At 38.4% G+C, this 27,505-nt stretch overlaps 1 protein-coding gene across 1 annotated transcript in view; it reads right to left on the bottom strand.

Moving 5' to 3' along the window:
- Window positions 1-859: 859 nt before the first annotated feature.
- The window catches only part of LOC143021814 (uncharacterized), a 60,517-nt gene continuing 33,871 nt past the window's right edge, over window positions 860-27,505 (bottom strand). Inside the window, exons 3-4 of the mRNA XM_076179563.1 lie at window positions 21,475-21,652; window positions 860-2,261 (exon numbers count right to left, since the gene is read on the bottom strand). Coding sequence (XP_076035678.1) covers window positions 21,506-21,652 — 147 coding nt within the window. The 3' untranslated portion in view covers window positions 860-2,261; window positions 21,475-21,505. The remainder of the gene's footprint in view (window positions 2,262-21,474; window positions 21,653-27,505) is intronic.

Below are 27,505 nucleotides of genomic sequence, written 5' to 3'. Positions count from 1 at the left end.
ATGTATGTAAATCAATAAAAAAATAAGATAAAAAAAAATTAAAATTCTGTAGCGGGTTAGCGATGCTAATAGCCGATAGGAAATCAGCTGATTTGAATGCGTACTACCTCATTTTGTTTTCTGATTTAATTTTGTTCCAAAGTATAAAATGATTCATTTGGAAATGTATTTTTGTATTATTTTTTTTTGCAAATAAATAAAATGTTAAAACAAATTACTACTACATATTTAATTCAAACCTATAAATTCATAAAAAAAATAATACGTAAGGTACTGTTTGGCAATGCAAATGGGTGTGGAGATAAAAATGTAAACAAATCGGTTGGTGTGAATATAAAACCGATAAATACATTAGTAACAAAAGTAAGTATATTAATCAAGGTGTTAACCCCTTCCATACGGTGCCGCACACGTAGGCGTCATGGACTTAGATCTCGGTGGCAGCAGCCAATGCCAGCCGTACGACGTGTCGTAATAATACTCGTATCATAAAATATAGTCACCGCTTATATCGATTGTTCTCTCTTCACCCGTGAATTTTGATAACCATAGAAAATGCGATTACAAAAGAATTAGAAAGAATGTCATTATGGAGGGGCGACTACAATAAATATAATCAAGACGCCGATATGGCAGCCTCGCGAATACACTCGCTCCCCATGACGCCTACGTGTGCGGCACCGTATGGAAGGGGTTAAAATATTTCATAATATGCTAAACGTAATAATGCAGTATACTATACATGAATATTTTTAGAATACACATAAAAGGTGTGTGTAGTCAATTGTTAATAAATACTACTACATGTATACAAGTACATACATATATACGTACGTCAGGATGATAATACATACATGTATATAAAAAAATACATATTATAGTGTTTGAATATGGTAAAAAGGATAAAAATAATTAAATAAACTACTGTACATGTTTAATAGGCTATATTCAGTATCTCTGGTGGTTAATATACAGGTAGGCTAGGTACAGTGACCACGGAACAGAGTGATACACAAATTGGGGATCGACTTATGATGAAATCGTCTTACGATGGCTCTATCGAAACCTAATGCCATCGTAAGTCGACATTTACCTGTACATATAATTGACCTGGTGGTGGCAGTGATACCTACTAAGTCATTAGACTTAATATATTTCCCAAGTCACCATTATAAAGGTATACAGACGCTCCTCAACTTACGTTTTAGTTACATTCCGAACGGCCGAATGTAACGTGAAAATGAACGTAAGTTGTTACTGTACGTTCCAGTAATGTATGACCGTTCATACTGTACTATACATCCATAAATTCTATTACCGTATCTTATAAAACACCCCTAAATCATTAATTATAAACATAATATTGTAAAATAATAACATTAATTTCAAATTAATTAAATTCAAGCAACATAAAGTGAGATGGTGGAGGAGGAGGGGGAGGAGGAGGAGGAGGCAAGGCACATTCAGTCTGTCGTTTGTGCCATGTAAACAATGGACGCAGCATCATGCGTAAGTATCGTTTGAACATCTCGTACTACTCAAAAAATGTTTTTTTACAAAAATTTTTTTAGTCAGTTCAAACGTAAAATCGAAAAAACGTAAAACGAATGAACGTATAGAGGAGCGTCTGTATTTTATTTTTCTCATAGGAGGTGCTCTTGATTAAATACTATTCTATAGAGGCATTATAAACATCTTGCCCTTCCATTCATCAATTGAAAGATAATAATATTAATCATTTATAACACTGCATTTCTTGGGTGCCAATCAAACAACACAGTAGCTGGACAAACACAGGGAACCTGTGGAAATTTAAAAGCCATTCCTCTGGGTATAGAGTAATCTGAAGTGAAACAATCAAAGTTTGAATTAAACCAAGAGGGGAGGGGAAGTTAAATGAGATAGTATGAGTACAAGTCACTCAGACCTACAACACTCAATTACACAAATGCAGAAACAGACAAGTAACATTTGGCCATCCCATCCCTAGAATTTAGGCATCAGTAGCACATTTTATTGCATCTATCATATGTGAGTGACAAGTGTAGCTGCATCAATACATGACAAAATAAACATGGCATCTGAGTTCTACAACTTAAAGGTGCTATTAATTTTCCTTACTATGTTAGCCTTTGGAACAAGTAAACAATAGGTAATCCTATGGTCAGCTTTTCATGATCAAGTCTAGTAGATCCATCTTTCCATTATATAAAGTTGGTCCAGGAACTAGCTCAGTGCTCTGAAGTACTGGGAATTTGCTTCTGTAAGAAATGGATAATCAATTAGGAATACATAATTTAGCAGCACAAACAATAATACAGAAGAATGAAATACTTAAAATGTAGGAATGAAGATGGTGTTTGGGATGGGGAGGATGGGATGGAACAAAAAGAAAGTCACCAAAAGGTGGGATGAAGAGGTAAAGATGGTAGTGGTAGAGGAGAAGCAAGCATAAGAGGAATGACTACAAAGAAAAAATGAGGAAGCACATGAGTTGTATAGAGTAAGGAGGGTGGAATCAAATGCAAGATAAAGAAGGCCAAGAAAAGAGTTGTAAGATGGAATAGGAGTTCCTGTTTGCCTTGATGTGAAGGCTGAAAGACATGTATGTATTAAAAGTGGGGTCCAGGACTTTTGGGCTCTTCTTTGGTGGAAGGAGTTGGTTTTTCAATTATACTGTTGGACATTTCTTTGATTCAGGATTGTCTGGGGTGATCAATGTCATTGATGATTTCTGTGGTGGTGAGGGGCCTACACCAGGAGGCATGTACCAACTTTGCCCTATGTGGTCAGACTGATGGGGCAGGTAACAAATAGTCACTGCTGGGAACTGGAACTCATAATTGAGTGCAAGACCAGCATACTTCCAGTTTTGCCACCAGTGATGATTTCTTTGAGGAAACCTTGATTTTATTTTGCTTTAACTACTATTCTTGTTTGTGTAAGTATATCTGGGTGTTCTTTCCAGTTGTTTTGTTGTTGCTGTGCTAGGTTATTTTTTGTTAGGTAATCTGCACAAGTAAGAATTTGGTATTATGCTTTAGATTTGGTGTGGGGAGACCACTTGTATTTACTATCTTTCCTCATCCAGTTTTTTCTTAAAGTCATGTATAGTTTTAGCACTTACCGTTTCCTCATTCAGTTTGTTACAGATATCTATCACTGTGTGGAAAGCTATTCTTTTTCAGATCTCTTCTGTAACTGTCTTTCTTAAGTTTCTTCTTGTGTCCTCTTGTATTTCTTCTGTTCCATTTTAGTAGGTCATCCCTATCAAGAATTTCCATTCCTTTCAGAATTCTGTAAATGATTAGCAAATCACCACTTTCTCTTCTTTGTTCCAAGGTTGGTAAATTTAGTTTATCCAATGTTTGTATGTCAAATTGCAAAGTGTTGGTGCTTTGTCACTGCTCTTTGAATTCTTTCTAGTTTCTTTATGTTTTTTTTTTCACACTAGGTGTCCATAGTGATGCTGCGTATTCCAATTTTGGTCTTATCAGTGTAACTGGTATTTATTCATTTATTTATTTATTTTTTTTAAGTTTCTCTGACTAATTTGCTGACATGTTTCTCTGGTGTCATGTCATTTGAGATAGTTACTCCTAGGTCCCTTTCTGAGTTTACTTTTATAACTTCATTTGTACCAATTTTACATTGACCTGAGATTCTATTTTTGCTTTTTCCAAATTCCATTATACTATATTTCTTAATGTTGAAGTTAACTTCACTCTTCTGACTCCATTTCCAGACTTTGTCCAGGTCTTCTTGAAAAGACTTGCAGTCTTCCTCTGTTGTGGTAATTGTTGTTATGGGAATTGCATTGTTTACCTTGAGCTACGGCAATTTCCCAAAAGCTTGTTTAATTTCGAATCGGGAACCTTACCTGTAACTTCGTACCACACTATCGTAATTCTAATTAATATATTATTAAACTCCCCTCCCTCTTTATTATTTATTAAGTCTATGTTGTAATTTTGATTAACAAATCAGGAACTTTGAGAACTTACTTAAAGTATTAGTTGTCCCATGGTTTCGAAGGCATTTTACGAGCTCATAAGAATCCCAGCCTAACGAGACTATGTTTAGTTAACTGAACATCAGACAAGCTTTAGCTCTGGTACCAGACGCAACAAATAAACTTCAGCAAGGGAATTCTACAGTTAGATCGAAGCCTCAAGAATACACTTTCAGTTCCGATGATAGTATTAATACAGAGAGATTTAAAAAAGACAATAAGAAAAAGAAAACGACAATACGAAATGAACATCGCTGATAAATCCAAAGAGAATTCCAAAGAATTCTATAGTTACATTAGAGATTAAAAGGTTCTTAGGAATCACATTGGTCCACTATTATCTGCTGACGGTCAACTTGAATATTCAAATGAAGGAATGTGTAATATCTTAAACAATTATTTTAGCTCGGTATTCATAAACAAAACACCTCAAAGTGAATTCCAAACTGAAACCTGTGAAAAGTCTAGGGTAAACTTAATCACTACGGTAAATATAACAAAAGAAAAAATTAAAAGGTGTATAGATAAACTCAAAGTTAATAAAACACTAGGGCCTGACGGTTGGCATCCAAGAATCTTAAAGGAAATGAAAAATGAGATTGTTGTTCCATTAGAAATTATTTTCAAGAAATCCATCATATCCGGGGATGTCCCAAGAGAATGGAAGCTAACGTTACTCCCATATTCAAAAAAGGTGACAAAAAGAAACCAAATAACTATAGGCCTATAAGTTTGAATTCAATCATAGGAAAAATAATGGAAACTATCATCAGAGATGCTATCAAACATCATTTAGAAAGTAACCGTTTGATAAATGATAGCCAGCATGGTTTCAGATGGAAACGTTCTTGCGTGACTAACTTACTCGAATTCTACAACACAGTTATCTCGAATTATGACAAAAGAAACAATATAGATTTAATATATCTAGACTACTTACTAAATTAGCTTTACACGGGATAAGTGGTAGCCTATTAGGTTGGACTAGTAATTGGTTGAATGGTTGAAAACAGAGAGTTGTTTTAAATGGAAAAACTTCTAGATGGAAAAATGTTACAAGTGGAGTTCCTCAGGGTTCCGTTCTTGGGCCACTTCTATTCATAGTATATATAAATGATATACACCATGGACTAAAATCTACTGTTTCCAAATTTGCTGATGATACAAAACTGTGCGGAGTGGCAAATGATCACTCAAACCAATTAGATATTCAAGAAGATTTAGATAAATTACAGCAATGGTCTGAAAAGTGCCTCATGAAATTTAACACAAGTAAATGCAAGGTAATGTACATAGGTAAAAATAACAGTAAGTACGATTACAAGTTATTTGGAAATTCGTTAACAAAAGTGGATAGTGAAAAATATCTCGGCGTAATTATCAGTAACGACCTCAAATCATCCAAGCAGTGTATTTCAGCCTCTGAGAAAGCAAATAAGATTTTAGAACTGATTGCACGATCTTTTGATTTCAAAAGTCCATCACTCATTAACAAGCTTTATAAATCATTAGTTCGTCCACATTTCGAATATACTGTTTCCGTATGGTCACCGAATCTCATTAAAGACATTGACAGACTGGAAAAAGTACAACGGTGAGCCACAAAACTGATTCTAAATATCAAAAATAAATCATACAAAAATCGACTAAAACATATGAATATGTTTTCCCTAAAAAAGCGTAGACTCAGAGGTGACTTGATACAAGTCTTTAAGATTTTAAAGGGAATTGACAACATCAAAAGTGACAAAATTTTCACACTGAATGAAAATCAGACAAGAAACAATGGTCTCAAACTGTCCGGAAATAGATTCAATTTGGAAGTAGGTAGAAACAATTTTGCCAACCGTGTAGTTAATGAATGGAATAAACTTCCTGCACAGGTAGTGCAATGTAGTTCAATTCGAAGCTTTAAGAATCATTTAGATAAACACCTAAGCAAGATGCTGTAATTATTATAATTTATTTTATATTATTTGTTTATGTTTTGTTATCATTTGTCTGTTTGATTTTCATTTATTATTAGTTATATGTCAATTTATTATTATTTACTAATTACCTGTTTGTTTATTATTTAACTATACCTATGCATTTATTTATGTATTTTATTTGTTATCTACATTACTATAGTTTTTATTTATCATTTCATTATTATGATTTTTTTCACATCCGACCTAGATATGGACCAAAAGGTCTCCTGTCGGCATGCTCCACCTTTGTAATCCTTTGTAGTCCTTAGAGAACTCAACCAGGTAAGTTCTCTATCATTCTCGAATTTGAAGACACTTAATTACAATATTATAAGTCTTCTCTATCGGAATTCTCGGATTTAGTTGATTAACTCTGAATTTGAGAATTTAACCTGAAGTATTTAAATTTAACTTTAGTAGTCGATTTTGACATTAAATTATTACCCCTTTATGTCGTAAGCCGCTATGTAAGCACTTTATTAAGGTTATGATAGTGTGTGGTTACGAAGTCCGGTTTCCTGTTCTTTATACCGAGTTTGTTCGGTTTTATTAATTTCCTCGTTTGAGGACCTTATTAACTTTCGGGAAATTTTTTGCCGGCTTTGGTACCTTGTCTTTCTCGTAACATTCGGAAATTTTCGAATAGTTCTCTATTCTTGGTGGCCTCTATTGTTATATTGTCGTGGTTTCTTTTGATCTGTTGCCTTTATCCAATTTAAGCTTGTATTTAAATCAAATTAATGATTTTTCCTTAATTACTATCTTCATTGTGCTTAGTCTATAAGACGGTTTATGGCACGACTTTTTGCCCGTGTATTTTGTGACGAATTGTTTGGGTTGGCATCGTTATGGCTAGGCACGATAAGACATTGTCCGATTCAGAAGTTTTGCAAAAACTCCGAAGACAGAGAGCTCATAAAAAGGGGCTTATCCCTAAGGACTTTAACCTCTTCACTCCAGGGCACATCGCACGTCTGGCAGCATTAGCTGCCCGACGTGCGATGTTGCATCATAATAATCGCATTATAAAAAATAAAGTCAGTGCTCAATTGTTCGTTCTCTTTCACCCATGAATTTTGATAACCATAGAAAATATGATGAAGCCAGTTTAGAGAGAATGGAGGTTACATAGGTACGACTACAATAAATATAATCAAGACGCCGACGTCGGCATCATCACGTACCCACTTGCTCCTCATGACGCCTACGTAGGCGTCATCGTATGGAAGTGGTTAAAGCTCTAAATGCACAATCTGACTCTTTATCTATTTCCGTCCTTGACAATATGTTAATTCAGATTGAGAATTTCCTCCCAAAAATACAAGATTTGGACGAGGAAATTCACAAATTGCTCCCCAAAGAAGAAAAGGACGAGGATATGGAGAAATCCAGAGCTTACAGCCTCTCCGTTCTTCTTGAATTGTCTCCTTATAAGGAACGGAGACCAGAGTTAAGGGGAATTCTTGAATCTAAAATAGGTGAAAAACTAAACAAGTCCACTGATAATTCTGTAAAACTTCCTCCTCCTCCTATTGTTCTTCAACATTTCGAGAACAATTCCAGCAATCCTTTTGCTTATTTCAACTTTAAAAAGGGTTTTCTGAATGCCTTAGCCAGTATCCCCAATCTGACTAATAGTCAGAAGTTAATTTATTTGAAGGGATACCTCAGAAGGGAGGTTTTCCATTTAGTAGAGAATTTACCAGTAGATGATTCAAATTTTGACTCTGCTTTCCTTCTTGATGAGTTGTATTTCAACAAGGAGGAAATTCTTGATAAGGTGTTGATTTCCATTATTAACCTCTTCAGTACGGGGCACATCACACGTCTGGCAGCATTAGCTGCCCGACGTGCGATGTTGCGTCATAATAATCTCATTATAAAAAATAAAGTCAGTGCTGAATCATTCGTTCTCTTTCACTCGTGTATTTTGATAACCATAGAAAACTGATGAAGCCAGTTTAGAGAGAATGAAAATTACATAGGTACGACTACAATAAATATAATCAAGATGGCGACGTCAGCAACAACGAGTACCCACTTGCTCCTCATGCCGCCTACGTAGGCATCACCGTATGGAACTGGTTAATGCACCGGAGGTCTCACTCTTGTGAGACCTTGAAAGTTACATTAGGTCTGTAGATTCCAAGCTACAAGACCTTAAGGGAATTGGGGTAGATTTCACTAGGCTAAGTAGCGAGGGCCTCCTCTTGATAAGTGAATTAATCTTAAATAAATCGCCTAAATTTTTTCTAATTGAATTGTCTTGGGTGATTAATTCTAATTACCCCAATTTTAATCAACTCAAGGAAGTTTACCAGTCAGTTTTGGTTAGACTTAAAATGAGATCAGATGATCTTGGTGTCAAACCTAAACAAAGTCTTACTACCAGCTCCCTTGCTTTCAAGGAAATTTCCTTGAAAAAAAACCAGTTGATTCCAGTAAGGGAGTTGATGGCTCCTTTAAGGTCAATTCTAATCCCATTAAGAAGTCTATTAGTAGATGTAAATTTTGTCCCGCTTCCGACCATGCTAGTTCAAAGTGTACTTCATATAAATCCCTTGAGCACAGGAAAGCTAGAGCAGCTCAGTTAGGACTGTGCAATAGATGCCTAAATCATGGACATGGTTCTTTAGAATGCCCTGGGTTAAAGGCTGCTCTGCCTTACAAATGTTTTGTTTGCAACAAACCCGAGCACCATGGAGCCATGTGTCCTATGGCTTATAAGACACCACTTTCCGAAGGGAAAGTGTTTAATTTTCATAATTCAACAAATTCCATTGTTCCTTTGGTCTCCCTTCCTATTAGCAGAGGAAAGAGAGCTGCCCAATGTCTCTTTTTGTTGGACACTGGAGACCAGTTTTCTATCATTAATAAGGAATTTGTAGAGGACAAAGTTAGTTTCTTCTTTTGGTTTACCTCTAATGAATAAAAGAGGTTTTAACTACACTGCTAACTTAAAACTCCCTTCAGGGATGAATTTGTTTAGTTTGTTCTTTGCCATTGAAGGATTCAACTTGTCCTTACAAAATCCTTCCTTATCTTCTGTACTACTTAGTATGAATAATCACCAATTTTTTGTCTCGCCATGTTTTCCAAAAGTGAAGGGAGACCAACTGAACGTTTTAGGGATCATAGGTAATGATATTCTTCAAAACTTCTCAAACTTTTCAATTGAAAGTGCCCCCTTGTATGGTAGCCCGTCATGCAAGGTTATCAAACTGGCTGATGGTTACATTCCATACAGGACTGGGGCTCAATATATCCCTCCTAGTGAGAAGCCTTTCTACTTACAGAGAATGATAAGGGGGATTCCTGAAATGCCCTCTAATGAAACCCAAGACATTGATAGTTTCAAATGCAAGGAGAGGCCTTTGAGGATAAAACCAGACTCTGACCTTGGAGTGGATTCTTTTAATTGCTTAGAGGAATATCATGGAGATTCACTTGTTTTCTATAATTCTTCTTTCAAGACCAATGGAGTTTCTATAAAGAAAACTGAGAAAGGTACTTCCCTTACTCAGTCTTATAAGACTGTTAAATATTTTCCTCCCAAAAGGTTAGGCAAAGAAAAGTTTCTTGTCAACTTCTGTTTAGAACCTGTAAGTTCTCAATTTGATCCTTTGCAGGAAGTCTTTATTAATTCTAATGTTGAGTATGGTCTTGACAATTTCTATTCTTTAGTCCATCAGTATTAAAGAGGAACAGACCCCAGATATTCATAATTTACACACTGATGAATTTAAACAGTCCACTTCCTTCAAGAATGGACATTACTATGTGAAGATCCCATGGAAAAAGGATTTGGAGGATCTTGTTCCCTCTAACCTTAAGATATCTCTAGCTGTGGCTCAAAGGGTTTATGACAAACTTGAGCAAAAGGGGCTTAGAGAGGAATATGAAGCTGTGTTTGACCAGCAAGAGGCCTTGGGTATTATTGAGCCAGTAACTAAAAGAGTCCCTGGACAAATCTTTATACCCCATAGACATGTGTTGAAGGATGATCTTGCCACTTCTAGAATAAGGCCAGTTTTCAATTGTTCTCTCACAGTAGGAAAAGCTCCTTCCTTAAATGAAGCTGCATTCCCGGGAGTTGACTTGATGAACAACCTCCTCTCTCTCTTGTTGTATTTCAGGACCAATAATCATGTCATTTTGGCTGATGTTATGAAAGCCTTCTTGCAGATCCGTTTGAAGGATGAGGCTGATCCTAACAGGTTCTGTTTCTTCAGGAGGATTAACGACCAGTATATACCCTTCAGGTATAATGCTATCATTTTTTGCTTCATTTGCTCTCCTTTCATGCTAAATTTCATTATCCAACACCATCTTTCTTTGCAGCCTGACTCTCTAACTGCCTCCTTAATCAAAGATAAATTTTATGTAGACAATTTGGTCTACACAACTAATGAGCTTTGTTCTCTCCCTGCAATGGTCGAGAAGATTAATGAATGAATGAATAATTGGGATTTATCTAGCGTCGCAACATCAATGGTCATTGACGCCGTAGTATTTATGATTAAGAAAAGGAAGTGGTAAAAAGCTCAAGAAATAAATAAAATAAAAAAAGATTGAAATCTAAAGATCATTGAGAAGATCAATAGTACTAAGAAAATCAAAAATAGAATTTATATTGCAGTTATATCCCAGAACATTTCGAAGGGACAGATCTCCATCTCTGTGTTTTGACAAATATTGTTGTCTTTCTTCATCATAACTGGGGCATTCCACCATAATGTGTCTAATGGTCATAGGAACAAGGCAATCATTACAAAATGGAGGAGGACTGCCTTCCATAAGAAAGCCATGGGATAATCTAGAGTAACCAATCCTCAACCGGCAAAGGGTTACTTCCTGTTTTCTGTTCAGCAATGTATAAAACCAAGGGTGAATAGTATCAGTAATCTCTCTCATCTTGTTACCAGCCTCAAGATCCCATTGGAACTGCCAGAGAGATGAGATCTCGGCTTTGATTAGAGGGATATAATCTTCATAAGGTATAGGCCGTAAGCGAGGTAAGGGTGAGAGAGTGGCTTCCTTGGCCAATTTATCGGCCTGTTCATTTCCTGGTACTCCGACATGTGCTGGAACTCAGCAGAAGTTTATTTCATTACCTCGATTCTCGATTAAAAAAAGCCATTCTAAGATCTTTAAAACTATTGGGTGCCTTGAGTCGAATTGTTCTAGAGACTGCAAGACACTCTTTGAGTCACTAAAAATTGTAAAACATTTGCCTCTCTTTTTCATGGAGGATATAATCTCCACTGCGGACAGTATTCCCGTCAGTTCGGCAGTGAAATTAGATGCTGTATCAGGCAAGGTGCCCTTACGATTAAAATCATTTGAGAATATTCCAAAACCAACGCCAGCGCTAGTTTTGGAGCCATCAGTAAAAACAAACACAGAGGGTTGGTGGCTAAAAGAATGTTCTAAAAAGGCATTGCGTAGTTCGTAATCCTTGAAATCACGCTTACAACCGTTAAAATATTTACAGAAAGATACTGTGGGTAGTCTCCATGGCGGAACAACGGAATATTTAAAAGGGAGGATGGGAATCTTGGTAAGATTCATGTCCTCTAAAATCCTTTTCATCCGGTATCCAAAAGGCTTTGGAAGTCTGGGGTGATTGTTGAAACAAGTGCTGTTAAAATCTGTTTGAGCTGTTCTAAAAGCGAGAGTTGGGAAGCCTCTGCAATCTATGCCAGTATCTAATAGATGAGGTTTGGCGAATAAGATCTAACGACATTTCCCCTGCATCAACTAATAGACTTGGTATTGGGGAAGACTTGAATGCACCTGTGGCCAAACGAACTCCACTGTGGTGTATCATATCTAAACTTTTTAGTCTGGATGGAGTGGTCGATGAGTAAAACTCGCATCCATACGATAGTTTTGATAAAATAAGGGAATGATGTAACCGTAAAATTGTTCTGCGGTCAGCGCCCCATGAGGTATGTGCTAAAACTTTTAAAATTTGCATTGTCTCTAGACATCGTGTCTTCAGGGTTTTCAGGTAGGGTACCCAAGAAAGGTGCTTATCAAAAATAAGTCCTAAAAACCTGGTTTCGTCAACACAGGGAATCTGGTCATCCTTTAACCAAATGGTAGGGTCAGGATGCAGACTTCTTAGTCGGCAGAAATGTACGACGACAGTTTTGCTGGGTGAAAATTTAAAACCATTATTATCGGCCCATGAAACTATTTTATTGATGCAGAGTTGTAGTTTTCTTTCAGCTATTGCCATGTTACTAGCTCTAAAAGAAATGGAGAGGTCATCTACAAAAAGGGTGGCAAGTATATCAGGAGGAATCACAGATGTCACCCCATTTATAGCTATACTAAAGAGAGTGACACTGAGAACACACCCCTGAGGTACACCTTCTTCCTGTTGTCTTATTTCAGATATGATGTTCCCAACTCTTACTCTAAAAACACGATTTGCTAAAAAGTTCTTGATGAAAAAGGCCATTTCTCCTCGAATGCCAATAGCATGTACAGCCTTAAGAATACCATGCTTCCATGTGGTATCATATGCTTTCTCCAAGTCAAAGAAAACACTGATATGATGTTGCTTAGAGACAAAGGCTTTACAAATTGAAGATTCTAGTCGAAGTAAGGCATCAGCAGTGGAGTGCATGCGACGGAAACCACATTGAATATCAGATATGATGTGGTTTCGTTCAAGATACCAGACTAGTCGTGCATTGACCATTTTTTCTAAAATTTTGCACATGCAGCATGTGAGGGCAATAGGACGGTAATTTGATGGAATTGAACCATCTTTATTAGGCTTAAGAAAAGGTAAAATTATACCCATTTCCCAAATACTGGGAAACGAATGTTCAAACCACATCTTATTAAGAAGTGCAAGAATAAAATCTTTAGTTACTGGAGATATATGTTTCAACATGGCATATGTAATGTCGTCAGGACCTGGAGAAGTATCACTGCAGGAGTTCAAAGCTGAATCGTATTCCTTTTCAGTGAAAGGGAGGTTATAGGATTCTTCATGAGGGGCAGTGAAGTCAAGATTACGTTGTTGTTCTCTCATTCGGTATTGATATCCAGGAGAGCTGTTGTCTGGTTTAGATACATTAGCAAAATGATTTGCTAAGGCATTACTGACGTCTTTAGGATCAAAGACCAAAGAGCCATCTAATTTTAAGACAGGTGGAGGGCTAATGGTGTATTTCCCTGATATTTTTCTCAAGTTTTTCCAAATGATTGATGCCGGTGTTCTATAGTTGAATGATGATACAAATTTAGCCCAAGACTGATGCTTTGCTTCTTTGATGGTACGTCGAAGTAATGCTCTGCTTTCACGATAAGAAACTAAATTCTCATCATTTCTATGGCGATGTAATCTAGTCAGAGCTCTTCGTGTTGCTCTATGTAGATTTCGTATGGTGTCAGACCACCATGGTACAGGGCGTCTCCTAAACTTTCCAGATGACTTTGGGATGGAATTAATGCCAGCAGTGTAGAGTGTGTCATTTAAGTACTCCAGTGCAGCTTCTACTGAAGAAAAACTGTCAATATTGTTCTGGACAGTACTCAATTCTTCAAACTTGGTCCAGTCGGCTTTTTCAGTGCACCAGCGAGGAATGCCATCTGTAGGAGCACCTTCCTGTGTATACAATACAGTGGGATAGTGATCACTGCTTCGTAAGTCATCAAGGACTTTCCATTCAAAGTCCAAAGCACAATTTGAGCTTCAGATCGATATATCTATACATGATGTAGAGCCAGTCTGAATGTGATAATGAGTAGGTTCACCAGTGTTTAAAATAGTAATGTCCTCCTGCTCCAAAATAGATGAAATTAGATTTCCTTTCTGATTTGAGGTAACATCACCCCATAATGGGTGATGAGCATTAACCCCTTCCATACGGTGCCGCACACGTAGGCGTCATGAGGAGCAAGTAGATTTGCGACGCTGCCATATCGGCGTCTTGATTATATTTATTGTAGTCGCCCCTGTGTTTTTACATTCTCTCAAATGTGCCCTGAATCCCATTCTCTGTGGTTTTCAAAATTCGCGGGTGAAAGAGAGAACGATCGATATAAGCGGTGACTATATTTTATGATGCGAATATTATTACGACACGTCGTACGGCTGGCATTGGCTGCTGCCCGCGAGATTTAAGTTCCGTACTGAAGTGGTTAAAGTCACCCATAATGATGAATGGCTGAGGTAACTGTTGAATAAGATTCAACAGACTATATTTGGTTATATTAGTACTTGGTGGTAGATAGAGGGAGCAGACTGTATATCTGCGATTCAAGCCGGCTTGTATCGCGACAGCTTGCAATCGAGATTGAAGAGGGATGGGAACATGAGGTATATCTTTACGGATATACAACATGCTTCCCCCATGGATACCAATATCTGGATCATATGTAGTACGGTATGCTTTGAAGTCTTTAGGGCATGGGGTGAATGAGTCTAACATTATTTCTTGTAAGGAAATAATATTAGGTTGCTGGTCATGGATTAGCAGTTTCAATTCCTCATACTTGGCTCTTAGTCCCTGACAATTCCATTGGAGCAGAGTGAATTTATCTATGGTTCAGGGAATGTCGGGAGGTGTTGTTACCCAACTTCTTGGTCTTAGATTGTGGGATTGAATGGACCTCTGCTTTAACTGGAAGTTTTGGTGGTTTAGATGATTGAATTCCAGGTTTAATTTTAGGAGGACCTTCTTTAGGTCTACCAGAGGTGGTAGAACTTCCCTGTAGCCCTATAGGTACAGGGGGAGGGGCTACTTTCTGTATAGGTACAGAAGGATCTCCTGTTGATCCTTCTAGGTTGAGGGAAAGGTTTCCCACTCCCCTCTCAGGGGTGGGAAGAGGGCCACTATCTGGGCCCTTGGGTGATGGTGTAGGGCCTCCCATGGCCCCAATATGGGAAGAGTTGTTAGATGGCATTTTGGATACAGCTGTTGTTGAATCTCTATTCTTAATTTTGCCACTTGGGCAATCCAAAGAGTCTGAACTCCGTGTTCGCTTATTGCGAGTTAGTTGGTCAACTGATCGGTTGGTGGATTGTTTGCACTTTATCTGGTGTGACTGATCGGTCTCCATTTTATCCATATTAGGTTGTGTTTTAGTGGTGAGGTGGCCTGTAGGCTGAAATTTGTTACCAAGGGCTTCTGAGTATGTCTTAGTATTAAGTTTTAATGGATCAATCACTTTTCTTCTTGCTTCAGAGTGGCTAATATGTTCTCTGACCTTTATATTTAGGATTTGTTTTTCTAGTATATATTTTTCACAAGATCTAGAGGAAGTTGGGTGTTCTTCATGACAATTAAAACATTTCGATGTTTTCGTACATTCTCCATGTTCGCTTTCACTGCAATTGACACAAATCGGTGGTGTTCCTGCTAATTTCTTGCGACATGTGGTGAATGTATGACCAAACATTTGGCAGTGGTAACATCTTCTTGGTGAAGGTATATGTGGTCTAACCTTCAGTTTATACCAAGCAGCAGATATTGATGATGGGAGATTAAGTAGGTCAAATGTTAAGATTATTAGAGGTTGGTCTACAAGAGTGCCAGTTTCTTTTCGTTTCATCCGGCGAACACTTGAAACGTGCTGGGATTTCAACTCCGTTAAGAGCTTTTCTTCGGAAAACCTCAGCAGTTCCTTGGAGTAGACAACTCCTCTACACTGGTTGAGTGTCTTGTGGGGGGTACAATCTGCCTCATGCCCAGCAACTTTTCCAATGTTCTGCAATTTTGAGCTCTCTTCTGAAGAGTTAACCTCTATCAGAAGTGATCCACTACTTTGGGGGATGATTTTGGGTTCCCTGCCAATACATTGGATAATTTCTCTATGGACATCAAAAATGTCTAAAGAGTCAATGGGGTTGTCATTGGGCATGGATAAAGTTAAATATTTATTATAATGGGACTCAAAAATCCCAGGCAAAACTTCCGATTGTCCTTGTGGATTAGTTAGAGGGGGGAAAGACTTTTCTTTATTTCTATTTTTCCGCTGTGGTTTAGCAGAATAGGGTTCCAGTGTGATGAAAGACTGTGGACTTTCATCTCTAGAACCAGTAGAGGCCTTGCTCATATCCTTGGTTATGCATAGGTCGTCAGCGTTAGGAGAGTTCTCTCTTAAGGGTTTGTCTTGACCGCAGTGAGGGTGACCTTACTGGGGGCGGTTCCCCAGTCAGGTGGTTATGAGGCAAACTATGTTTGGGGCACCTTTTCTAGCCCCCTCCCCATGTGGGGTGAGCAGAGTGGATCCTGAGTAGGGCTGTTCAGTCATGTGGGTAGCTACCGAACTGTGCTGTTGCCTCGATCCCAATACGAGAGCGATTTATCTTGCCCACACCGCCCATGTGTAGTTCGTGACTAGAGGCTTCCAGAGATCACCTTCTCCTGCCCCCATCGTCACTAGCCATCGCCATAGGGCTTTCTTTTGCCGCTACTGAGAGGGGCGGCTGAAAATTAGGTCGGAGGGATGGAACAGCAAGCGGAAGAGAAGAGAGGAGTGGAAAAGTAAGTTTAAGAGGAAGCCCTGTGCGGGGAAACAAGAGCCCCGCCCGGGGATCGGCATTAGTCGCCTCTTACGACACGCAGCCGACGTGGCGGGGGCTATATTCTATGCTACACCCCCTAGCCCCAGGGGGTAGAAGATTAATGAGATCATGCTCAATGGAGGTTTACCTCTCAGGGAGCGGACATGCAATTCGACTTCTGTTCTTTCTGTTCTATATCAAGAAGTAGTTTGCAATAAAGAGGAGGTTAAAGTCTTGGGTTATATTTATAATAAGGACCATGATACTTTGAGAATCAAGGATGTTTCCCTTGACAAGAATGCCTTGACCAAAAGACAAGTTCTGTCTTCCTTGTCTTCTGTATTATCCTTTAGGGTTTTTCTCTTCTGGGCTGTTGCATGGAAAAATCCTTATTAGAGATGTGCCAAAAAATGGTGGATTGGGATTGGAAATTAGATAGAGAGTTACTTGTTAGATAGAACAAGTTATGTGAAAATTTTAGAGAGGTTAATAACCTATCCTTTAAAAGGAAAACCTTTTGTACAGATTTTCCCATTAAACTGTTTGTTTTTGCTGATGCTTCCAAGGAAGCCTATGGATGTGCCATATATGTAGGGCAAGAAGGAAGAGAATTAAAGGAGTCTAATATCTCTCTTCTATTTTCCAAGGTCAAGGTGGCTCCTATTAAACAGAGAACTTTATCGTCTTTGGAGCTTATGGCAACTTTTCTATCTTTGAAATGCCTCAACACTATTTTTGAGGAAGGACTGGTGTCTGTCCCACTGGTTGAATCAGTGGTTCTTTTTGTTGATAGTCAAGTTGCCCTTTCTTGGATCCTGACCAACAAGGCTCCCAAGAAAAATATATTTGTCAATAATAGATTAAAAGAAATTTCCAATCTCTTGGAAATTTTCAAGGCCAAGTTCACACTCATTTCTTTTACTTATGTTCTTTCTGAACATAATATGGCTGATTTCCTAACTAAACCTTATAGTGCTAAGGTGTTCAAGGAAAAAATTAATTGGTGGGTTTATGGACCTGAATGGTTGTTGTTGCCTCCTCATACTTGGCCAAAGGGTCACTTGGGATGTATTCCCTCCTGTTTCAAGGGAGACATTGTCAATGCGGCTGTTGTACAAGTTGACACTCCTCCTCTAATAGATGTCTCTAAGTTTTCTTCCTATAGCAAACTTCTTCATCACACTTCTTTGATTTTTAAGGCTGTCTTTCTGTTCAAGAAGTCTAATGCTGACCCTGTTAAGGCAGTATCTAATTATTTGATGAGTATTATGCAAAGGGATTCCTTTCCTGCTGAATTGGCTTATTTGCAGAATTCCAACACTAATGACGTACCTCCTTTGGTAAGTCAAATGAACTTGTTCTTGGACAAGAATAGTTTGATTAGGTCCAAGGGCAGAATTGACAAGAACATTAACCTCAAATATGAGGTTGTCAATCCCCTTCTCTTGTCCAAATCTCATCATTTAACTAAGATCCTAATTTTCTTTGCTCATTGTCAAGTTATGCACATGGGACTACAAGCCACACTTAATTTTCTTCGTATGCACGGATTCTGGATACTTAAGGCCAGACAAGCTGTTTTAAGCATTTTGAAGGATTGTATAGTTTGTAGGAAATACAATTCCCGTGCAATTAATTATCCTTCTCCTTCCTCTTTACCTGCCTCTAGGGTGAATCTAAGTGTGCCCTTTGCCCATACTGGTGTAGACTACACAGGGCATTTATGGGTTAGAGACAGGAATGGAGAGAAGGTTAAAACATACATTCTTATTTTCACATGTTTCAATACTAGAACAGTTCATTTAGAAGTTGTTGATACTATGTCCACTCTTGAGTTCATTTTGGCTTTCGTTAGGTTTGCTAACAGGTATGGAATTCCTTCTGTTTATTCTGACAATGCTAAATCTTTTGTACAGCATAGCACCATTCCTGTTTATGCTGCTTGGTATGGTGCCACTTGGGAAAGGTTATTACAGACAGTGAATCAATGTTTGTATAAGGTAATGGGTAGGTCTGTTCCTTCCCTGGCAGAGATTACCACTCTTTTGTCCGATGTTCAAAAAATTTTGAACAATAGACCACTAACTTATCGTTCTTGTGAAAATGAGGTAGATGTTATTACCCCAAATCATTTCCTTATTGGAAGGACCATTCCTTCCTTGATGTTTGGAGACTTAGAACAAGTCCCTGAATGGGAATCAGGAGAAGACTACCCTTCTCTTCTCAACTTGGTCATGGACTGTAGGGATTATTTCTATGAAGAGTTCAAGAAACAATGGTTGACAGAGTACTTGGTCAGCTTATGGGAAAGGGATAGAGCTGTATATCACAGTTCTAGAAGCTGGAAAAAGGGTGATATTGCCTTTTTGAAACTCCCCTTCAAGACCAGACCCTTCTGCCCCTTAGTTTGTATTGTGGAAACTTTTCCTGACCAAGACAAGGTGATACATACAGTCTCTGTCGTTAAGCCTGATGGAAACTCTATTAAAGTCAACATTAAACTTTTAATCCCTCTAGAGCTCCATGCTGAGTTGAGTTCCAGTCTTGAGGATGAATCCCCTGGGGATCCTAATGTTCAGGCTAGAGAGTCTGAATCCTTTGAAGAGGTCTCAGACTCGGAGGAGGTTAACTCTTTACAAGACGATTGTGTCTCACTGGAACCTACCTCTGTGAGGCCAACACGTAAGACTGCACTAGCCTCTAGAGACCTAGTAAGGTCTCTAGCAAACAATTTTTTTTTTTAATTTTGCTCGAAAGTGTTATACAGGCACTCCTCGTTTAACGACCTACCCGGTTAGCGATGACGCGGAGTTACGACAGGCTTTATGACAGACCAATATTCGTTTAACGTAAATCTCCCGAAGTTACGACGTCGTGTACGATAATTAAGTTGGCTGAGGCAAATTTGTATGATGTTATAATTGAGCTTGTACGGTGGATATTAGCTGTGAGGTAAAGTGTTCTGAAGCTTAGGTCTACATTACCATCCTGCAAGCTGCAAAAACTACCTGGGGTACAGTATATACTGGTAGTGGTAAATTTTTAGTTTCGACCATGGGCGCAATATAGCAATAGAAAATTAATTATTAATTTTGTAAATTATAATGTATCAAAGTAATATGCAATTTTGTGAGCGGAAATAAAAAAAAGGTGCTAAAACAAATTTCGTAAGTAACGAAGTCATGTCGGACCAATGGTACACCATGTTTGTTATGATAGATGCCGATGTCGAAGAAATAAAAGGATGATAAATTCGTCTAACCTAAACTAAACTAACCTGACCTGTGTTTGATAAATTATTACCTGCAAATTAAATGTCATCCGGCTCGTCCTCGTTGTTGTCGTCGTGAGAGACGTTGGCAGACGACAGGATGGCATCCCAATCCTATGCTACCGACTTCGTTCATTAGCATATTTTCTTGTAGCATGGTATTTTTTACTTTCATTTCCGCCCACAAAATTGCATATTACGTTGATACATTTTAATTTACAAAATTAATAATTAATTTTCTATTGCTATATTGCGCCCATGGTCGAAACTAAAAAAAATACCCCGGTATTCAATATGGAATGTCAGCATACGCGGATTTGGTCATATACGGTAATTTCAGGAACCTATCCACCATAAATAAACAGTAAATAAAGCTTTAATGTACTGTATAAAAGAGGAAAAATACACGAAAATAAAGATACATGTATTGCTGGACATTGTACATACAGTACATGTACGTATATGTATACACTTTCGCTTAACGACCAATTCGGTTAACGACGGCGCGCTGGTCCCAATTGTCGTCGTTAAACGAGGAGTGGTTGTATTTCTTAAACACTTTCTTTTTGTTGTCAGGGAGGCTGTGGTAATTGTTGTTACGGGAATTGCATTGTTTACCTTGAGCTACGGCAATTTCCCGAAAGCTTGTTTAATTTCGAATCGAGAACCTTACCTGTAACTTCATACCACACTATCGTAGTTCTAATTAATACAGTATATAACTCCCCTCCCTCTTTATTTTTTATTAAGTCTATGTTGTAATTTTGATTAACAAATCGGGAACTTTGAGAACTTACTTAAAGTATTAGTTGTCCCGTGGCTTCGAAGCCATTTTACGAGCTCGTAAGAATTCCAGCCGAACGAGACTATGTTGAGTCAACTGAATGTCAGACTAGCTTCAGCTCTGGTACCAGACTCAACAAATAAACCTTGGCAAGGGAATTCTATTGTTAGATCGAAGCCTCAAGAATACACTTTCAGTTCCGACGATTGCTAGAGAACTCAACCAGGTAACTTCTCTAACGTTCTCAATTTGAAATCAATTACAATAATGTACTTACTCTCTTAATAGTTTCACATCATCTGCAAAGAAGTTCATATAACATTCCATGACTTCATCCATATCATTTATATAAATAGCAAACATTATTGGAGCCAGTACAGAGCCTTGAGGGACTCCACTTATCATACCTTCCCAATTTGAGTTCTTGTCTCTAAGTACCACCCACATTATTCTTCCATTCAAGAAATCTTTCATCCATTCCAATAATTTTCCTTGTATTCCACCTATTGTGAAGAAATTAAATTGCATGTTAAGGTAATACTTCTTGGAGATTCCATGAGACACTCTTTTCATCCTAGATAATTTATTATTTTGGGATAATCTGCATTCTCCTTCACCTAAGAAGTATTAGAGATTCAATAAGAAAACATTATCAGAAAGAATGGCTAGCAATACTGATACATGTAAAGAAGTGTAAAGCCTTGACAAATTAATGGAAACAATGTGGATATATATATATATATATATATATATATATATATATATATATATATACAGTATATATATATAGAAAGAGAGAGAGAGAGAGAGAGAGAGAGAGAGAGAGAGAGAGGGAAAGAGAGGTCAAAATGCCAAAGGGGTGAAGTACAGAATGAATATATAAACAAGTAATTAAAACAAAAATACCTGTTTCCAAGACATGTGAAGAAAACAAGCTTCACTCTGGGAGAAGATCAGACTTATGAAGCTGTGAAGATGATGATGATCCTATTCTGGACATTTCTCTTTTCAAACGTAAAGAAGTGATAAAATCTTCATCTGTTTCTGAATCTGTGTACTTCTTGCTGTGATTACCACCTTTGTTCTGCAATGCAAAATTATATTAAGAAATCAATAAAAGCTATGCATACAAGTACTGAAATCCTTTTCTCCCTTATAAGAGGGCCAACTGGATCAAAACACATACAATTACCAGAAATATAACCTTTTTTCCAGTCTTAACCTCTTTGATACAATGATGCCTATGTAGGCATCATAAGGCATGAGTGGGTATACAAGTCTGCCAGTGTTGGAGTCTTGATTATATTTACTTTATAGTTGTAGCATCATACATTAGGCATCTGATACTGCGAAGGAGACAAAGAATACACAGATGACACAGAGATGGCAGAAGTTATGATTAGGCATTTGAGGTCTGTTTTTACAATTGAGAGCTCACAACCATGGGAGGATGAACAACTAGAAAGTTCACCCATGATGAAGGAAATAAAAATAACACAAAGTGAAATAAGAGACCAAATAAAAAGCCTAGATGTCAGAAAGTCACACAGACCAGATGGAATTGCAAATTGGATACTGAAAGAGTGTATAGATGAACTGTTAGATAAACTAAACAAGATTATAGACTTCTCACTAAAAGAGGGAAAGGTGCTGCAAGATTGGAAAGATGCAAACATAGTACCAATACATAAAGGAGGAAATAGAGAAGATCCTACAAATTTTAGACCGGTGTCCCTCACAAGTACTGTAGCAAAAATATGTGAAAACATTATCAGGAGCAGATGGAAGAAAACAAAATAATAAATCCCTAACAATTTGGTTTTAGAAGTTGAAGATCATGCACCACAACTCTAATCTGTTTTTACTCGAGACTAATTGAGATAATACAAGAAAGAGATGGATGGGCAGACTGCACCTTCTTGGACTTGAAGAAAGCATTTGATAAGGTGTCACACAAAAAATTACTAAGTAAAATTGAAAAAATAGGAGGAATTCAAGGCAAACTACTGTTAGCAAAAATATGTGAAAACATTATCAGGAGCAGATGGAAGAAAACAAGATAATAAATCCCTAACAATTTGGTTTTAGAAGTTGAAGATCATGCACCACAACTCTAATCTGTTTTTACTCGAGACTAATTGAGATAATACAAGAAAGAGATGGATGGGCAGACTGCACCTTCTTGGACTTGAAGAAAGCATTTGATAAGGTGTCACACAAAAAATTACTAAGTAAAATTGAAAAAATAGGAGGAATTCAAGGCAAACTACTGTTAGATTGGGTGAAGGATTTCTTAACTGGGAGAAAAATGATAGTGGTACTTAGAGACAAAAATTCGAAATGGGAAGATGTAAAAAGTGGCATTCCACAAGGCTCTGTTTTGGCACCTTTAAATGTTTGCCATATACATAAATGATATGGATGAAGGAGTTAATTGTTACATGAACTTTTTTGCTGACGATGCCAAATTACTCAAGAGAGTGAAACAGAAATGATGCAATTGCAGATCAAAAAGATGATTGCTGAGATAAAAATATGTATGGGAAAGTAGCGGAAATATGAAATGAACTAATATAATGGAAAGACAAGCAAATGTAGCATTCGGAGGAAGAGACAAAACATGGAAAACAAAAGTAAACTCAGAGAGAGACCTAGGAGTAATCATCTCAAGTGATTCGACACCTGACAAACATGTAAATAAGTTATTTGGAGAGACCTACAGCCTATTAAGATCAATGAAAGTGACCTTCGACTACATGGATGAGGAGATGGTTAAGAAAATAATTATCACATTGATAAGACCGAAACTAGAATATGCTGTATCAATGTGGGCACCTAGCACAAAGAAAAACACAAGAAAATTAGAAAGAATCCAAAGAGCAGTGACAAAAATGGCACCCACACTGTCAAATCTGACATATGAACAAAGATTGGAGAAATTACAGTTAACATTGGAGCAGAGAAGGGAAAGAGGCGATTTGTTGACCATTTTCAGAATTATGAAAGGGATGGAAGTTCTTGATGAAGATGACCTACTAAAATGGGACAAGAGGGAAACAAGAGGACACAAAAAGAAACTAAAGAAAGACAGTTACAGAAGAGACCTGAAAAAGAAGTTTCCCACACAGTGATCAATGTCTAGAACAAATTGAACAGTGAAACAGTGAATGCCAGTTTATACACAATTTCAAGAAAAAACTGGACGTGGAGATACAAAAACGGGTCACAATAAGCATAGCTCCTGTCCTGTAAAATACAACTAGGTAAATACAAGAATTTGACTCATATTGAAGAGGTTAAGTACCAGTTTCTTAAAATTCTTTTCATTCCATCTATAAATATACTCACTTCCTTTACTCTATAATTCACCTCCATGTGGAATGAATGACGGGTACCAGTTTGTGGTTGTTCTGCAAGATGGGCAGTAGATAGAATCATCTCCCTGCTACTCATTTTCAAAATGGGTCACCACCCTCATCTCCATCTAAAGGTGCAGCCTCCAAGGGCTGACTCAGTCTCCAAACTGGGCCCAAATATCAGTGCTAATATAAAATTTGCCTTTTCACATAGAGACTGCTGATAAATGGCAACTGCCCCCTTCTTACTATTTTCAATTGATGACATAGAAAGACTCCCAGACTGATACAACACACTACGGTCCAAAGTTTCTTCGCAGAGAGTTATTGTAGGACCCAAAGACGCTGTGGAGGTGCAGGTTTCCAGCCAATGAAACTCATGGTGAGGATTCATAGCTGTGGCCGAAGCTGTCACCTATGCCCTGTGTACTTGGACACCAGCACACAGTGAAACTTGAGGCAGTCATTATAATTACTGATAACACTGAGGCAAGGCAGCAAAACACAGTACCTTTTGATCACAGCCCAACAGCCAAAACTGGTTTACCACCACCACTTCATCACATGATGACCCCCTCCCATCAACCATTTAAGACATATGTATACAGAGCAAAAAAGAAATCCCTTTGGGTCATTATTTCCTGGTGGAAGGTAAACTGAGAGTGGAGAATAGGTGGAGAAAGAGGAAAAGGGCAGAAGGTAGGGAGGTACTTAAGAGTGAACTGCTTAAATGAGGAAAAAAAGGAGAATTAGTATAAGAAGTTGAGAGAGGAGTGGGAGAGAGTAAAGGATAGAGTAGAACTAGGAGTGGAGGAGGAATGGGGATGGTTCAAGGAGTCATAAGGTGTGCAAAGATGGTGTGTGGAACAAGGAGGGTGGGAGGAAATAGATGGAAGGGTAGTGAGTGGTGGGATGAGGAAGCAAAGAAGGGTGTAGAAGAGAAGAAGCAGGCATTCATAGATTGGCTACAAATTAGGACGAGGGAATCATATGAGAGGTACAAAGTAAAGAGAAAGAAAGTTAAGTATAAGAAAAAGGAAGCAAGGAGGAGAGCAGATGTGAAATGGGGAAAGAGTATGACAGAAATTTTTGAAAGTAATAAAAAGATGTTTTGGAAGGAAATCAAAAGAGGAAGAGGAGGCGAATCAAGTAGAGAAGAAAACGTAAAAGGTGCAGATGGAGAGATGATAATGGAAGAGAAGGCAGTGAGAGGAAGGTGGGCAGAGTATTTTAGGGAGTTGCTAAATGTGAAGGAGGATAGGGAGGGAAAGGTAGTTGCAGTGGGAAGCGCTAAGAAAATGAGAGTGATGAGTGAGGAAAATGGAGGAGAAATAGGGAAGGATGAAGTGAAGCAGCCGTTAAGATGATGAGAGCAGGTAAGGCACCTGGGTTGTATGGTATGGTATGATATTTAGGCCAGAGGCCAGGCACTGGGACCGAGGAGGTCATTCAGCGCCATCATGACTGATTGGTGAGTGGGTAAAAGATTAAAATTGATAAAATATAAAATCACTAAATTTGGTTAAAAAATAAAGATAAAAAGTAGAAGTCAATAAAATTGTTTTGATAGAGATCTAAATTTCATTGAAAATATTTGTTTCTTTTAAAAATCCAAAAAGTTTATCAATATCAGCTTCTTCACCCAAAATCTCTTTGAGAGATTTTGAGTGAAGATTGTACTTCGTCTTTATATTTAAAAACTTTGGGCAGTGCACCAGAATGTGCTCAACTGACATCAAAGTGCCACAATGAGCACACTCAGGTGCACCGCCACTATCCAGGATGAATTTATGGGTTAGGCGGGTGTGTCCAATCATCTGGTTAAAATAACATGCTTTTTGCGGTTCAAGTTAAAATCAGAGACCCATGGATTTATGGAATTTCTAATATTTTTATACATACATACATACATATACCAAGGCTTTTTCCCCCTTCCAAGGGAGGTAGCCAAAAAGGGAAAGGCATAAAAACACTCCCACCCATTTCATCCCTAAATACACCCCACACCCCTCCCACCCTTCCTCTCATCTGAGCACCTCCTGGATGACGGGTCATCCCTGCACCCTGCCCACCGCCCTGGGTCAGAAGCAGTGTCGCAAGACACAGCACATCCACAGCAAGGCCGCTTCATTTAATCGGCGACCCCCCCTCTCCGTCCCCCTTTGCATATAAGGCGAGGACGGGGAGAAATCCCTTCGGGCTGCGTCAAAATTTACTCACCCATACTACCCCACCCCACCCCCCCGCCCATTCCTCCTCATGCAGTCACAACATCATCCATATACAACCATTCTCCACTCACCTCTGTCTTCCGTCCTCTCCCTTCCTTCCTCAACAGACATTCCCCTCTTCCCCAAAGCCCCCTTCACCCCATCCATCCACCTCATCCTAGGACGTCCCCTCATGTTCACTCCCTCCACATCTGCCTTCCATACCTCTTTTACTAGTCTTTCTTCACTCATTCTTTCCATGTGTCCAAACCATCCTAATATTCTTTCATCAACCCTATCTCCCAAATCCTTTTTCACCCCTGTTCTCCTCCTCACCTCCTCATTTCTCACTCTATCCAGCCTAGTAACCCCCACCATACTTCTCAGACACCTCATCTCAAACACATTCAAACTCCTTCTCTCTTCTTCTCTTATGTTCCACGTTTCTGCCCCATACAGTGCTGTTGGCACAATCACTCCTTCATACAGTCTCCTCTTCGCATCCATTCCCAAATGTCTATTCCTCATTACACTCTTTAAACCACCAAGGCATTTACTCGCTTCTCTCAATCTACATTCTACCTCCACCTTCACTCCACCTTTTCCTGCTACACTTGCACCCAAGTATCTAAAACTATCCACTTCCTCCAGTCGCTCTCCCTTAATGTTCACTTCCAGTCTACTGCCACTTTCACCCCTTGTACATCTCATCACCTTACTTTTACCCACATTTATCTTTAGCTTTCTTCTATCACATACTCTCCCAAACTCTGCCACCAGCTTCCTCAATCCCTCCTCTGACCCTGCCACAAGCGCAGTGTCGTCCGCAAACAACAGCTGGCTCACCTCCCACTTTTCTCCATTTTCTTTAACCATCTCCAATCCCTGACTCACTACCCTAGCATTCACCTCTCGCACCACCCCATCCATGTATAAGTTGAACAGCCAGGGCGACATAACGCATCCTTGACGAAGTCCCACCTTTACTTCAAACCACTCACTCTCTCCATTTCTAATCCTAACACATGCTCTACTACTCTCATAAAAACTCTTGACAGCTCCCAAAAGCTTTCCTCCTATCCCATAAATCTGCATAACCTCCCACAGTGCCTTTCTGTCTACCCTATCATAAGCCTTTTCCAGATCCATAAAAGCCCAAAAAACATCCTTCCCCTTTCCTATAGCTTTCTCACATATCTATCTTACCACAAAGATCTGATCTACACAACCTTTACCCGTCCTAAATCCACACTGTTCCTCACCAATTACTCCTTCTGTTCCTCTCCTAATCCTCTCAATTAAGATTCTCCCATAAGCCTTCCCTACTACACTCAACAGGCTAATCCCTATGAAATTACTACATTCACACTT

This window comes from Oratosquilla oratoria, chromosome 43 (genome assembly GCF_046742065.1).
Source record: "Oratosquilla oratoria isolate Oo_2021 chromosome 43, ASM4674206v1, whole genome shotgun sequence".
Classification (NCBI taxonomy): Eukaryota; Metazoa; Arthropoda; class Malacostraca; order Stomatopoda; family Squillidae; genus Oratosquilla; species Oratosquilla oratoria.
The sequence above is the reverse complement of the archived record's forward strand: the minus strand, read 5'-3'. Positions and strand labels throughout refer to the sequence as shown.